This window comes from Harpia harpyja, chromosome 2 (assembly GCF_026419915.1).
Source record: "Harpia harpyja isolate bHarHar1 chromosome 2, bHarHar1 primary haplotype, whole genome shotgun sequence".
In the NCBI taxonomy this organism is placed as follows: domain Eukaryota; kingdom Metazoa; phylum Chordata; class Aves; order Accipitriformes; family Accipitridae; genus Harpia; species Harpia harpyja.
The window spans coordinates 72,740,409-72,754,845 of record NC_068941.1 but is presented as its reverse complement, the minus strand read 5'-3'; the positions used below and the strand labels follow the sequence as shown (position 1 = coordinate 72,754,845).

General features: G+C 37.4%; 1 protein-coding gene across 2 annotated transcripts in view; it reads right to left on the bottom strand.

The window, feature by feature from the left end:
* Positions 1 to 3,053: 3,053 nt before the first annotated feature.
* LCORL (ligand dependent nuclear receptor corepressor like) overlaps positions 3,054 to 14,437 on the bottom strand; it is an 89,187-nt gene continuing 77,803 nt past the window's right edge. Inside the window, exon 7 of one of the 2 annotated variants that reach the window (XM_052780390.1) lies at positions 3,054 to 4,342. In XM_052780390.1, coding sequence (XP_052636350.1) covers positions 4,159 to 4,342 — 184 coding nt within the window. In that variant the 3' untranslated portion in view covers positions 3,054 to 4,158. The remainder of the gene's footprint in view (positions 4,343 to 14,437) is intronic. The other variant, XM_052780388.1, reaches the window with a different exon arrangement.

Genomic DNA, 14,437 nt, shown 5'->3' with positions numbered 1-14,437 from the left:
ATAAGTTTTAGAGAGACAACAGAAGAGTAACTTTAAACTGCATGTAGTAGTCACTGGTGGCTGAGGAGACTCACCCTGGAAATGCTAGTTTTTTGGTGTGGAAACACACTGTCAATCATGTCTGTCTTTGTTACAATATAGATAATTTCCAAGGCAGTTGGAGAAAAATGTCGATTGCTTGACAGGTGCATCTCAACTACTGATGCCGAATGTAGCTTTTGAAGGAACTTGCATTTAAAATATGTAAATATACTGTAAATGATCTTTGGTAATTCTCAGAAATGGCTTAGGGACACAAGTGAAAAGTAGCGCTCCCGAAGTGCAATGCCCAAACTGTTATGCTATTTTCAAGCTTGCATATAGAAAACAGATAGAATTGTGTTGCTTTTCTTCCCTTTCAGTTTTTGTTAGAAACTTGTTAAACCACAAAATGCTATGACATGCTTTTCTGCTGATATGTGCTATTCAGAAGTTAATGTAACTGGTGAATTATTTTTATTCATCATTTTAAGCAGAATTTTGAAGTCCTGAGCTCCTTCTTTTGATAATTCTTTTCTTCAAATCTCCAGCTTGTGTTCTAGTGTGAGTTTGTGTACATGCAGCCAGTTGAGATCAGAGACAGTGTCTGTCCCCTGGAATGCTGCCTGAACATAGATAAAAAAGGTTAAGTATATATTTGATTGTCAAATAGAGCTTTCCTTGTGCTTTAAAGCTTAGGGGTTTTGGGGTTTTGGGTTTTTTGGGGGTTTTTTTGGTTTGTTTTTGTTTTTTTTTAATTTCAGTTACAAGTTCTCTCTTGCTCTCACTCTAGTGAGTGGTTTGCTCCTCTGCCACAAATATACTTTCAGGAACTGCTGGCTAGTCCACTCATTTTTGGTAAAAATGAGTTTCAAGGAAAAGCTGGAGCAATTAATTTATAAAGGCTTCTCTGGGAATGCCTCAGTTTTGCTTTCTTGCTGTTCTGTTGCACCTTGCCACATATGCAGGTTCTGCCTCTGGCATCTCTTAGGAATCCTGTACTGAGAAGATCAGGTTTCCCCAAAGTCACCTCCCAATCAGTGGATGTCTCTGCTGTGGATATGGCTTCACTGGTGTGTATTAATAGAAGAGGGGCATGGACAAACTGGAGTGAGTTCAGTGGAGGCCCCCAGGCTGGTCAGGGGGCTGGAGTGCTTGCCCTGTGGGGAGAGGCAGAGGGACCTGGGCTTGTTCAGCCTGGGGGTGTTGGGAGGACCCCCAGTTACCTGCAAGGCATCTGTTGAGATGGAACCAGGCTCTTTGCATATGATGGGAGGACAAAAACCAATGGGCATAAGTTGTAACTTGGACCAGAATACAAGGAGAAAAAGGCTGTGGAACAGGCTGAGAACAGTTGGAGCAGGTTGCCTGGAGAGGCTGTGCAGGCTCTGTCCTACGAGGTTTTTAAGATGTGACTAGATAAAGTCCTGAACAATGTGCTCTGACCTCACAGCTGGCCTGCCTTTGAGCAGGATGTAGAACTACAGACCTCCTGAGGTCCTTCTATGCCTGAATTACCCTGTGATCCTCTTTCAGGCTAGAAACTTGACCAGCAACTGGCATTTCCATCCCCTCTGGGCTCTTCCCCTGCTCTGCTCCCTGTCAAGGGATGGGTTTTCTGTGCAATAGAAAATTTGGTATGCTCTTGCACAATTACTTCATCTTTTGAAGAAGGATGGCTGCTTAATTACAGGATAGGATGATCAGATGTGTGTTGTATTTTTCAAAGCTGATTATTAGCAATAATCAAGGTCTAAATGTATGCAGCTGACTTTCAAGCAAGTCACATATGGTAGCAATAGAGTACATCCAAAGGTGATAAGGAGCCAAGTCTGGAAGTATCTTACTACCTGCAGTGAAAAAAATCTTGACTTAGTATGCATTACTCTTTCTAGCTAAAATAATGTTGCTGATTTTTATTTACTTTAATTCTATGGGTTGAAAGTACCTAACTTCCTGGCTGCTTAATTAAGAAATAAGATTTTAATCCCTAAAAGAATCTAATTGACTTAAAAACAGCCTCTTTGTTGCTCTGAACCAATTACTGTGCATCTTCCCTCCTTTTGCTGGCTGAACACCACATGGTGTCAAACACGAGGCATACAAGACCTAGACTTGATTCCATATTAAATAATGATAAATAGCAGTGGTCATTTGTTGTCAAACTTAAAATGATCCCATGTTTATTCCTACACTAGTTTTTTTTTCCTTAAAACCAGTTTTGTGATTGATTTTGTTTGCTTGCCTAATCAGTCTCTTCAGACTACAAACTAAAAGACTTTCTCTTGATAAGTCTCCTTTGCCTGGTTGCTATCTCAAGATGAAGGGTGAGTGCTGCACCAAGAACATTTATTTTTCTAATTTTGTTGTTTATTGTCTGACTTAAAGTGGTTAGTGAGTTTGGGTTATGCCTGCATCTGACTCCCACCTGAAAACGTTTTAACTCATCAGCTAATTGAAACTCAATATGACACAAAGGAATAGATCATAATTGTTAAAAGTTAAAAAACCAGACAGCTGCTTGGAGGTGAGACAGACATGTCTGTAACAGAAAGGTTCTGGTATTTACTCGGTCTTTGAAATGAGTAAATCCATGTGGCATCTGCTCCTCCAGGCACACGAACAAGATACCGGCTGCATTAGTCTCACTGCTTGAAAGACTGTTTTTATGTCCCTTTGGATAGCCCTGACTCCTGACTGTTCCTTGTGCTTTGGTAGGGCTCCGCTGAAGTCAAATTCAGTGCCTCTCCCCCATGAAGTTTAATTCTCTTGTTGGCTTTCTTGCCCCATGGAATGCAAGTGCATTAAACAGTTGAGAATACATAAAGACCCTCTAGACAGTGTGGCGTGATGATGAATGTTCGTTCTTTTAATCATGTTCTGTGCTGTCAACAGTTCAGTGACTCAATATCCTTGTGGGATCTTGTGAGACTTGCCAGAATTCACAACAATCCTTTTATTTCAGTTACTGGATTGCACCTGCAAACCAACGAACTTCTGTGAAGAACAACTGCATCATCACTTAAGTAAGATGATAATTTTAAGTGAATCTTTAAAACGTTTGTTTTATAAAATACAGTGTCTTCCAAGGAAATTTCCTTCTGGAAAATTACTTCTTGGCAAGTAAAGGACAGACAACTTATTAGAAGTTGAACTAAGAAACCTCTACTCTAGCTGTTGAATGTATGACTCCAGAGAAGAGAAATATATCATATGGTTTTATTCTAACACTTTTGTTATAGCTCTGTTAATAATAAAGTTTTGATGAATGACGTACATGAACCTTGCTGAAGCTGATCTAAGCATGGAATGTCTACAATGTAGTCAGCTACAACCATTTACTACTTCTTTGAGTAGAGTTTAAAATGTTGATGTTTACATTAAATTTCCAAAGTACACGGGGGGAAAAAATGAAATAGGAAGAGCATTTACATCCATTTTAATTGGTGGCAGGCATAAATTCATAAAAACAAAAGGGGAAGAAAGACCGTTTAGCAGAAACCTCAAAAAGTGCAGATACAGATTTGTTGAATGACAATCTTTCAAGAGATTCTCCTGCAGGCTTGGCCTTTCTTTTAGACATTATGGTCATTAAACACTGTCACACAGAAGTTCTCAAGATAAATGAAGATGAAAGCATACTGCAGAAACAAACTTGTTGTTCAATACATTTCAATCCGTTTGCAAAGGAGATCTCCTCAGATAATTTACCTTTTCTTTTTACTGCTTTGCTTCGAGGTAGTCGGTCTCCACCTGTTACAGATTTGTTTGAATTGTTATTACCATAAATCTTTACATGGTGACCTATGCCACAAATTACATAATATATTAACTTTCGTGCACAAAAATAAAATTGGGAAATAATAATTCAACTTAAAGAGCATAGAAAAATCACAATACTATTAAAGGGGAACATCTGATTCTGATATAAATTTGTACTGCAAGAATTTCATGATGATCAGATGTGAGACTTTATATTTAAAAAAAAGAAAAAGTACATCAAAATGAATAATGCTAGTAGTAATATAAAGCCAAATCACACAAGATAATTTCAAGATCAATGTAATAAATGCTTATTATTCAGCAGAAAAAAAAAATCAGGAACAATGTACAAAATAATAGTGCAAGAACAGCTGCAATCTATTTGTTCTCATCAGTTTTGAGATTTTGGTTAAAAACTTTACAGCTGGTGAGAGATGCTGCTGAAAAACTCAGATTCCACTCAGTGGGCTGATTAAGGCACATCTTTATGGACTTCAAATGTTCATTTTCTGTGTTCATGTCTATTGAATTCTGCGGCTCCGAGACTTTCACTTGTAGTGTGCTGTGAGAAAAGAAGTGGGGGTGGGAGAGGGAAAAAAAAATGAGAAAAAGTTTAGTACACTTTCCTCTTCCCTTGCAAACAAGCAAACTGATAGGAGGCAAGATGAGGTGGTGGCAGATTGCGTATACGGTTGGGGTTTTTTTGTTGTTTTACTGCACTATGTTCCAGAAACACTGAGATCAGAGCCTGACTGTGCTGTGCTCTCCATGTTGTAAAAGTAGAACAGGCTTGTTTTGTGTTGAAATAGCTGAGGTCCTCTTAATTTGCAGAGACTGTCGTAGGTCAGTCTCCTGCTCGTGCTATTCCTTTGCACAGGAAGAGGTGTGTTCTGCAGGCTGGCCTTCCTTAAGTCGTGTCCAGCTGAATACCGTGAAACCACAGCAAGAACTGGGCGAGAATTTGGGGTTGGGGTTTTTTTTGCTGATATCGATAATTTAGTACAGCCATGAAAGGACTCTTATATAGACAGTTTTTATTTTGTTTCAGATCTAGGAAAGTAAGTAATACAAGGGAAAGAAACCCAGCCCTTTGTGGGGATCAGTAAGCAGAGTAGGATGTAAATGTGGACTGAATCATACTCTCATTGTTGCCATACGGAATCATAGAATGGTTTGGGTTGGAAGGGACCTTTAAAGGTCATCTAGTCCAACCCCCCCTGCAATAAGCAGGGGCACCTTCAACTGGATCAAGTTGCTCAGACCCCCATCCAACCTGACCTTGAATGTTTCCAGGGATGGGGCATCTACCACCTCTCTGGGCAACCTGTTCCAGTGCCTCACCACCCTCATTGTAAAAAATTTCTTCCTTTAATATATAAAGCGCTGTAATTGTGCACACTCAGAAGAGAAGGTAGAGTTTACAACCTCTCTATCCCTACTATTTTTTTTTAACTGCCTACCTCCTGCAGTGATCTGTGTCCTATATGCAATTCATTGTTTCTTGCCATCCTTTTCAAAGATTTCAAGAACTGCAAGAATGATACAAAGTTGGAAATATTTCTAATTACTGAGATACTAAAAATAAAGGTCTATGTATTTTAATTGAGGGTAGAGGGTAAGAATGATCATGCTATAAACTACCTGCACACAAAGGAGTGTTTAAGCAGCAAGAATATCTTAATGGCTCTTACTTGCTGCATTTCAGGAAACCAGGTTCATTACAGGACTTAGGTGCAAACTATCAAGGATTGACTCTGCTGAAGTATAGTGTTCACAGGAGTGAACAGTCTAGCTTTGAACATTCAGTAATTATAAGACTATAACCTGAAACATGGTAGCTTGTGTTACTCAAATACTGTTGACTGACTGATTAAACTTTTTCCTATGTCATGGCAAGAGGGAAAGACAGCCCGCGTAACAGCTAAAGTGACAATTCATTGTTCCTTTTCACAGATCATCTGAAACACTTTAAATTCTTTTACATTTCTATGCAAGCTCTTTAGAAGACTGTGTGCCTTTCTGACATGGCAGTGAAACGGGCATTTCTGATTTACTAACCCTAGCTCCTAACCCTCTTTAACTGGGGTACTGCTCCTATACCCTGCATTTCTTTATGTCTTTATTCTTCTGCCTCTATCTTTTGTCTTGGTTTTGCCTTGTACCATTTTCCTTCATTCTTTTCTGGTTTGCACGCACTCTTGTTGCTCTGATCTTTTCCTTCCTGTAGGAAGCACTGAGTACAAGCATAGGTGACAGAGAAGACTTTAGTCAGTAAGGTTACTTTCTTGAATTTACAACCTCTTCAGACTTGAACCTTTGCCCTCGCTTGCTGTGAGGAAAGTCAAAGCCTTTTCTTAAGACCATGAGATTAAGTGTGTATATGAGCTGGTGCTAGTGCTGACTTCTGAAGTCTTTCCTTACTGACTACATGCTTTCCAGGTGTGGCCAGGTTGCAAAACTTAAACTCTTAACAGAAATAATCAACAGCTAAATGAAGAGATAGAGCTGGAATGTTGTTTTGTTTTGGTGTTTGTTGTTGTGGGTGGTTTTTTGTTGTTGTTTTTGGTGGTGTGTGTTGGGTTTTGTTGTTTGTTTTTGTTTTTTTTTTTAATGGTGGTTGTTATCTGAAAGGAACATAAATGCCTTAGGAATCAAGAAATTGCAACCTTTGAAGTAGTATATACCTGCAAAGTGCTTTACAGAACAGCATTTCTACTGTCTTTAAAGCAGTAGATACATAAACCTTGTTTAATGCTTGGCAAGCGCCAGACAGAAAAAGCTAAAGGTTCAGGCTTCTCAAATGAGTTGGCATGTTAATTCTGCATATAAAATAGGAATTGTACTAAGTCAGTATGGCCCATTTTCCAAATACCACTGCTAGCAGTAAGAGTGTATACTAGGATTTGGTGTAATTGTGACCGTAATTCCTCCCCATTTGCTTGGACTGCAAATGAAAATGCGGAGTGCTATAATACTACCAAACAGCACTTTCTGAGTAGTCGACTTGCCATAAGACTGTCCTACTCCTTATCTTTTAGTTTTTGTACAAGTTTCTGTACAATGTGTAAAAGGCAGGACTGAACTTGCAAAACTAGAACTGAAGTATATGCTGGTAATTGTCACGCAGTAATTTACCTCTTACAGAAGAACTCTGTAAATTTGGCATTTTAAGAGAATGCATAAAAACAGGAATAGAAGAATGTTAAATTAATGTTTTGGTTTGTTTTTTTTTTTTTTTCAGTTCCCCAGTATGGGTTACATCAACATAAAAAGCTCAAGTATTTTAGGAAATTTTACCTTGATAAAAATAAAGTGGAAAATAATATGGATAGAGATCTGCATTAATATATCCGTTAACCAAGAAGAACCTAGTCTTTCATCTTGCTTTTCATTCTTTTACCTGTAGTGATTTATTTTCTAGCTGTTGATGTAACAAGGTATGAAAATGGTGTATTTAAATAGTAATTTTAAAGCAGATAATCTAATTAAGGCATAAAATTAAATAGAAACAGTTGAATTTCTCCAGTCAGATCTATCAATAGATTCTACTCTAAATTTCATTCCGCTCTGCTTACAAAAGGTGCACTGTGCATTAAGCATTCCTAGCAAAAGAAAGAGATGTGTCATACAGCAACCCCCCTGTCAGGAAGAACTGCAGGTTACAGCCTGATGCCACCAGGAGCTATGAAGCCTGTTTCAGTAGAGCTTGGAATTAGGCTGTAGAGTCTCTCTATATCCTTCCAGAGTTCTCCACCACCACCGCTTGCACCAGTAAGAGGATGGAGGTCCCTTTAACTTCCTAGACAACAGGCATTTATTGACCTTATATAATGGTCTCTAAAAAGGTTAGAATTTCCAATTCCGAAGTCATCTGTTTACTATTCCAGCAATTATAATCTGTTTTGGTTTTATTCACTTAGGATTGACTCAGTTAATCAGCTTCCGTGCATATGATTTGTGGAAGTCAGGTACAGGTGCTTCTGTAATATGGAACATAAATTCCAGCCATGGTCTATTCAATAGTTCTGCTTTCACCAGTGAATTTGAAGACAGGCCAACAGTGCTAAAAGCCCAGTGAAAAAGAATAAAACAGGCTTTATTTTTTAAAAATTCTTTGTATGATAGATTAGTGATATTTTTTGGAAATTCAGATGCTTTTCTTCATCTTTGATTATACTACCCTTTACCAGCCATTGCCCTCTAACTACTCTTGAAGTGCTGGTAACATATTTAAAAGATTTCATATTTCAGAGTGTACAATAATTGATCCTGATCATTCTTGTCTCTTCTTAAGAAGTAAAAATTAAAAGAAAAAGAAAGTATTTGGAAATGAGACTATACCTTTTTGATCTGAAAACAATAGCACTGTAAAAAAAAAAATCTTTCAGGGAGCTAAGTTGTGTGTTTCTGCAGTCCTTTAACATGTGCTATATCCCTGGTCTGTATAAGGAGCACATTCACTCTTACAAAGATTTTTGACTCCTCCCTGTAAGTGAGCGTATGTGAACTAGTGGAGAGGCAGGAGGGGCCAGGTACTGCACGGAGGCTGTGGACACACGAAGGTTGTGTACAGTGACAGGACACTGTTTTGTCAATGCAAGCTGAGGGTGCCCTCACATGCTCTTGGCTTTCTTTGGATGCTGCTGCACACAAACCCAATGGCTCTACAAAACTGTCAGTGATGACTCCAGGATTTTTTTTTTTTTTCATATGTTGCAACCCTCAGTTCCCAAATGACCATTCCTGAATCATCTCTGAATTTACTATCTTTCAACAGCGATGGAAAAAGAGGCAACTGCCTGTGTTACTCTGACAAATCATAGCAGCCAAATCAGAATAATGCCAATGGACTCTGAAGTCCTATTTAGTCTCCGCTGGCTAAGCAGACAACTCTGTGTGGTTAAGTCTCCAGGCCTGCTATGACCTAAAAGGAGCATCTCTCTCCACAAAAATTTCCTCCTATCATTAAAGCAAAAGGAATTAAACAGAAAGGTCTTTGAATTCAACCTTCTACTAAAGCAAGCAACAAGGGCCCTTCCCATGCTCTTAAGAGCTAAAGAAAACGCTGCTCTTTTAACTGGGAGTGTGGAAAACTGCTTGAATACAAGTATTTATTTGTGAAATTTTGCATTTCTTTCTTTAGTTTTACCCAAATCATTGTTATGATAACAGAAATACTGATTTTTTGATAGGAGGACATGAGAGCAATACTGTGTAAGTTGATAGGCTGCCAAGCACAAAAAGAAAATAATATTCTTTGAGCTTCTTATTTTCTGTGCAGTTTGGAACTGCGTTCTTCAGGAAAACCAGGAATTTGACACCTGTCGTATGAAAATGACAAAGTTAAAAAAACCCCTAGATCAAGTCCATACATTTGCTGAGTTAATCTGTGTCTATGACATGTCAAGGCCATGCAGAGAAAGTAGGAATAGGGATAAATATTTCTTATCTGTTAGGTGACTCCTCAGCATTTCCTATCAAAGAGATTACCATCGAATGTTGTGTTTGTATGCTGTAAAATGACTATGAAAGTATCACTGTAGAGTTATGTTTCTCTAAATTTTTTGCAACACTTATTTTATAGATAAAAACAACTCCTTCCCAACTAGCTGAGAGCTAGGTCAAACTGGTTTTTACCATCCTGTCTGACAAAAATTCTGCAAACTGCACTTGTTAAACACCACCATCAATGATGTGCAAATTGATAGCTTGGAAAGCGTAAGAGCATTTGTGATATATAGCACTGATTTGAGGCTTTTACAGAAACGTTTCAAAAATACTGAGTAGAAATAGTAAAACTTTAGTAGCATAAAAAAATTTTCTCTGTACAAACTACTCAAACATTTCCCAGAAGAGGAAATAGTGGAATATATTAGGTTAAAATCTACAATGACTATAGTAGCCTCAGCACACTTTCCAACAGAGTTTGATTTGGTAATGCAACATACACTGAAATTAAAGTAAACCAAGCACGCATAGTCAGATTTATTGTCTCTAAACTCATCTTTTCACAATGCCAAAATGCAACAACAAAGAAATCTACAATGAAATTTTTTATGTCTCATTTCCGTTTATCAAATGGATTCTCATTGTAATAAGAAATAATATTTTTCAACTGAGTGGATGGAATCCCATTTGGGAATCTGAGAGAAAAAAAATGCCCTGGAAATAGATGGCATACTCAACTAGATCAAAGCAAGCTGGGGAGATAAGCAATATCCAGGGAGTCTTTTAAAAATTAGACATAAGAGCTGCATTTAACACAGCTGGAGTACTAAGACAAATAAAACAGGACACAAGACAGAACCAAGACAGGAGGTGAACTGAATGGAGACAAAAAGACAGGGTAAGAAGTCAGAAGCAGCCATAGTCCCAGACTGAAATTATGATAGAAAAGCTTCTTTTGCTCTTCACACTAACTCAGTAAATGTTTTCTTGGTTGGAGGAAAAAAGAAGGGTGGGAAGAAGAAAGGAAATAGGAATGAAATACATAAAAAATATATGAGAAAGATAACTAAAAGAGGCTAGTAGGAATTTGCTGAGCACTTCTGGCACATCAGTGAAAGAAGATTACTTACTGGTAGCTATTTCCTGAAGCTATACTGAAATTCCACACGCTGTTCAAGCTTTAAGTTTAACTTGCACAGAGACAAAATCGTATAGCAGTGGATTTTGGTTACACCTTTACATCATTAATTCATCTTCAAAGAACACAGCACAATAGGAAAACCAAACAGCATATTGTATGCACTTTCAGGTAAAAGTTTGGGAAATGGAATAGGTGACAACAGTTTCAGAGTGCAGTCACAGAAACAACATGACTTTCTCCCTAAAACCAGTCAGCTACAGAAAATGTTCTCAGTCTCTTAAACATAACAGATCATAGGCAACATAAAAGGTTTAAATTGCAACTTCATTGCAGAAATTAGGAACTGAAACAAGTATTTAAAAATAAGTAAATAAATAAATAAATTCATCAGACTTGCACAGCCATGGAAGTACAGAGCTCAGTCCTGATGGCTCCCCAAAATACAGGATAGACTGAAACGTATGTTGACAAGTTTAAATATAGACAACATTCCTGCCCCCTTTTTAAGTTATAATTATTCAATGCAGCCTGACTTAGAAAGTAATTTAGAACTGTGATCTTTTTGACAAGAATCACTATGTTTCGTGGTAATACAGATTATTCAGCAGTCCATAGAAGGCACAGGCTTCTTAGAGAACAAGGAAGCAAAATATTAATGTAAGCTGTCACTGAAATGGGCATGAAAAAGTGATAAAATTTTAGGGCATAATTTACTAGTGATGATAGTATTAAACCTGTTAAAGAAAAAAATAGTCCTATGATCTCAAATTGTTCATAACATACTGCCTTCAAAGATCTTGGAAAGAAAAAAAGCTAAGAATCTAACAGTTGAAAGGAAGCATCATTAATTTTATGATGAACATAATTAATTCTTAGCATCTAGGCACCGCCATGAAACAAGTCTGCCTCTGATCACCAGTTCCATGAATGAAAACTACCTATTTTCTATGCATTATCAGAAGTTAGTAGCATGCAAATAAATTAAAAAAATCCTAAATGCCTGTTGTGCAGATGAGTACTGTTGGATTTGCCTTAGAAACACACTATAACAGAAAAAAGTTTTTGCTATTTTTATTCTACTTAATCATAATTAAAAATGGTTTTGAACGAGGTACAATAAGGCTAAGGTTGGGAGGTTCAGGACTACGTATGCTGGTTCGGGCTGTTCTCAGAGGAAACAGAATGCCACCATCTCAATACTGTGATAAATGCAGCTATGTAAATCTTGCCATTTGAGCTGGATTAATCTCAAATCTTTAACTCATAATAGTTTTTTGACATTACAAATGCAATTATGTTATGGAGGGAGATAATCTTAGAAATATGATGAGACAGTCCCTGGGTAGTTTATAACCCACCAGACTTCTGAATTAAGGAAGGTCAAACAATAATTTACAAATAAGTCATTTCCTTTTCTGAGATTTCTACTACTTAAATATAATTTAAAAACAGCTGTAAGTAGTCAGCTGATAAATATGAAATCTCAGCAACAAATATGATATACAAAAAAATTTCTTCAAACACACATCTCTAGAATTTTAAACTAGAAAGACAGGTAACAACCACCACCACAATTTTAAGAATGGATACCTTAAGTATAGCTCTTAAATCTTTACTTGCATTCTTCGATTTTAAAAATAAATTATTATTACTGAATGTTTGAAATTTATGCTAAGTGCCCCAATAAAAACACTGAAACCTAACTTTACCCCCCCCCCCAATTTAGCCTCCATTCATAAGTGAGCACCATCTATGTGAGAATAAGAATTTTTGGGGGATTAAGAAAAATATCCTGTGACATTCTTACAGCTTCTAGACCAGAATTTTTCAGCTAGGCTTCCATTTCATGTACAGGAAAATAATCCATTATTTGAAGCAAATAATCAAGATTTCAATAGTTTCAAATGGACAACTCTGAGGGCAAGTCTCTGTCAGTAAAATATCAAGTATAATCTCTGTACATTTATGAAATCCGCACCTTAGATTATAGGAACCTGTGTCAAGATCCATCTGAAAAGACTGATTTCCCTAAGCATCTTAATTTTTATGTATGCATGTATTTTAATACAAAATGTGAAAGTCTGATTATTCTAATTCCTAGCAGGATCACAATTTAGAAATACTCTGCCCTAAGCTGCAAAGTGAAAACCAAGAATAAGAATACCTACATAAGACCTGCTTGGAAAGACATGAATGTAGTCACTCGCTACTGGCTTGGCAACTGATATAAAACATTCGAGACCAAGGAGAAACGCATAGGCTTATGCTTTTGAAAGGATTTTAAGTCCTAAGCTAATGTTAAATTAAGGCCATTTCTACTGGTAGGCATGCAATAAGAAAAGCAGGTCTAAAGTCGATCATTACTGAAGAAAGAGCTACAGCCAAGTTAAGATACCTGCCCCACTTACAGATAAACCACGATAAAAGACAGAAGCACAGATTCCTTTTAAGTATGCCTAGAAGTGGAGACAGAAAGGAGCATGTGGCAGTAAGTAGAGGATGGAGGGTAGGTGAGCTGGCACAGCCATTGAAACAAAAGTTTGTGAAACTCCTGTCTACATTTAATTTGTGGCAAGGAACAAATAAAGCTGAATGCAGACATAACTCAGGTGAGTTTCTGCTGTTGAAAGAACAAATCAGACAGGAAAATCTGTCAGATCGACAAAACCAAAAAGAATACAGAAAAAAAGCCTACGTCTCCATAAAGCATGGAGTTTCTCACTAAAGAATTACATCCTCTTAATAGAGCAAGAGATACCATTATTTGTACTCCAAAGAACATTGAAGAATAATCTAAGCAGCCTTTACTGATGTCTAGAACATGAGAGAAATCAGCATCAGAAAAAGGCCCTCTTCCCTCAGTTATGAAAAAATGGAAAGAGGAATACAAATTGCTTGACCTGTTCCACAAGAACAGAATGTACAATTTGCCATAAGAATGGGAGCAGGAACAGTAACTTTTCTAGAATTACAGTGTCCAGAGCTGTTGGCCCAAAAGCACGCAGCTAGGACGACGAAGTCCATTTATACATCCTGATTTTGGAAAGACATGTACCTTTATACTGTAGAAAAAAAATTAAAAATTACCTGGTCTTCAATAAGAAAAAGTGGATTAAAAAGTAGGCGTGGCTATTTAGAAAAAATTTTCCATACCTGGGTTTGAAGAAATCTATGACAAAGGCTGACTGACATCTTGTTCATATGATATTATAAATCTCTTATCAGGTGTAAGAGACTATGGACCAGCAGAAGTACACAATGACAAATATGCACTAAAAACCAAAACAGGGAATGAAATTTGGCTGTGCTCATTCTGCAATGCTCCCGAGAGTATGCTTTGGCACTCACAAACATACAGCTTGGAAAAAAAGAAAGCTGATGTGTGATCAGTTGAAGTTTGGTACCAAAGGAGAGCAAAGTATGAAGAGAGGATGCAGATGAATGTGCAGATCAATGTCTGAACGGTGGTTCAGACATGGGTCTGAACAAAATAAATGAATAAAAGCAATGGTGTGAAATAAACAACAGTTCAGCAGGGACCATGGCAAAGTACCAATGCAGGTTAGACAGTTCTGTAACAAAGGCGTAGGTGCCTATAGTGGATCACATATGAAGCACAAGTCAATGCTATATTGCTGTAAAAATACAAGTAAGTAGCATGATATATAAAAAGCAGTGGGACAGCTAACATTGGAAGAGATAGCCAAAGACAATGGCATAATTATCATTATGGGAGCTGAGCCGTTATGAGAAGTGGTTAGACATCCTGTTTGGGCTCAGCAGCCTCCCTGAAAAAGTGTGCTTCTGTGAGAGAGGAAAAAAGGTAGAAAGCTGCAGAGAAAATATAGCTGGTCTGACTTATTAAAGTGAGTAATATAAAAAATAATGTTGACAAAAATCACACATTGAGAAAAAAAATAAAGTGAGCATTTGGATGAGAAAACAAGTCAGTCAGCTGAAAGCTTGCAATCCAATAAGGAGGAAAAAGAAATAAGAGATGGAGGACATGAAAACTGAAGTAATTCAAGATGATACCTTATGTATGCACTGAAAGGAGAAGATGGAGAG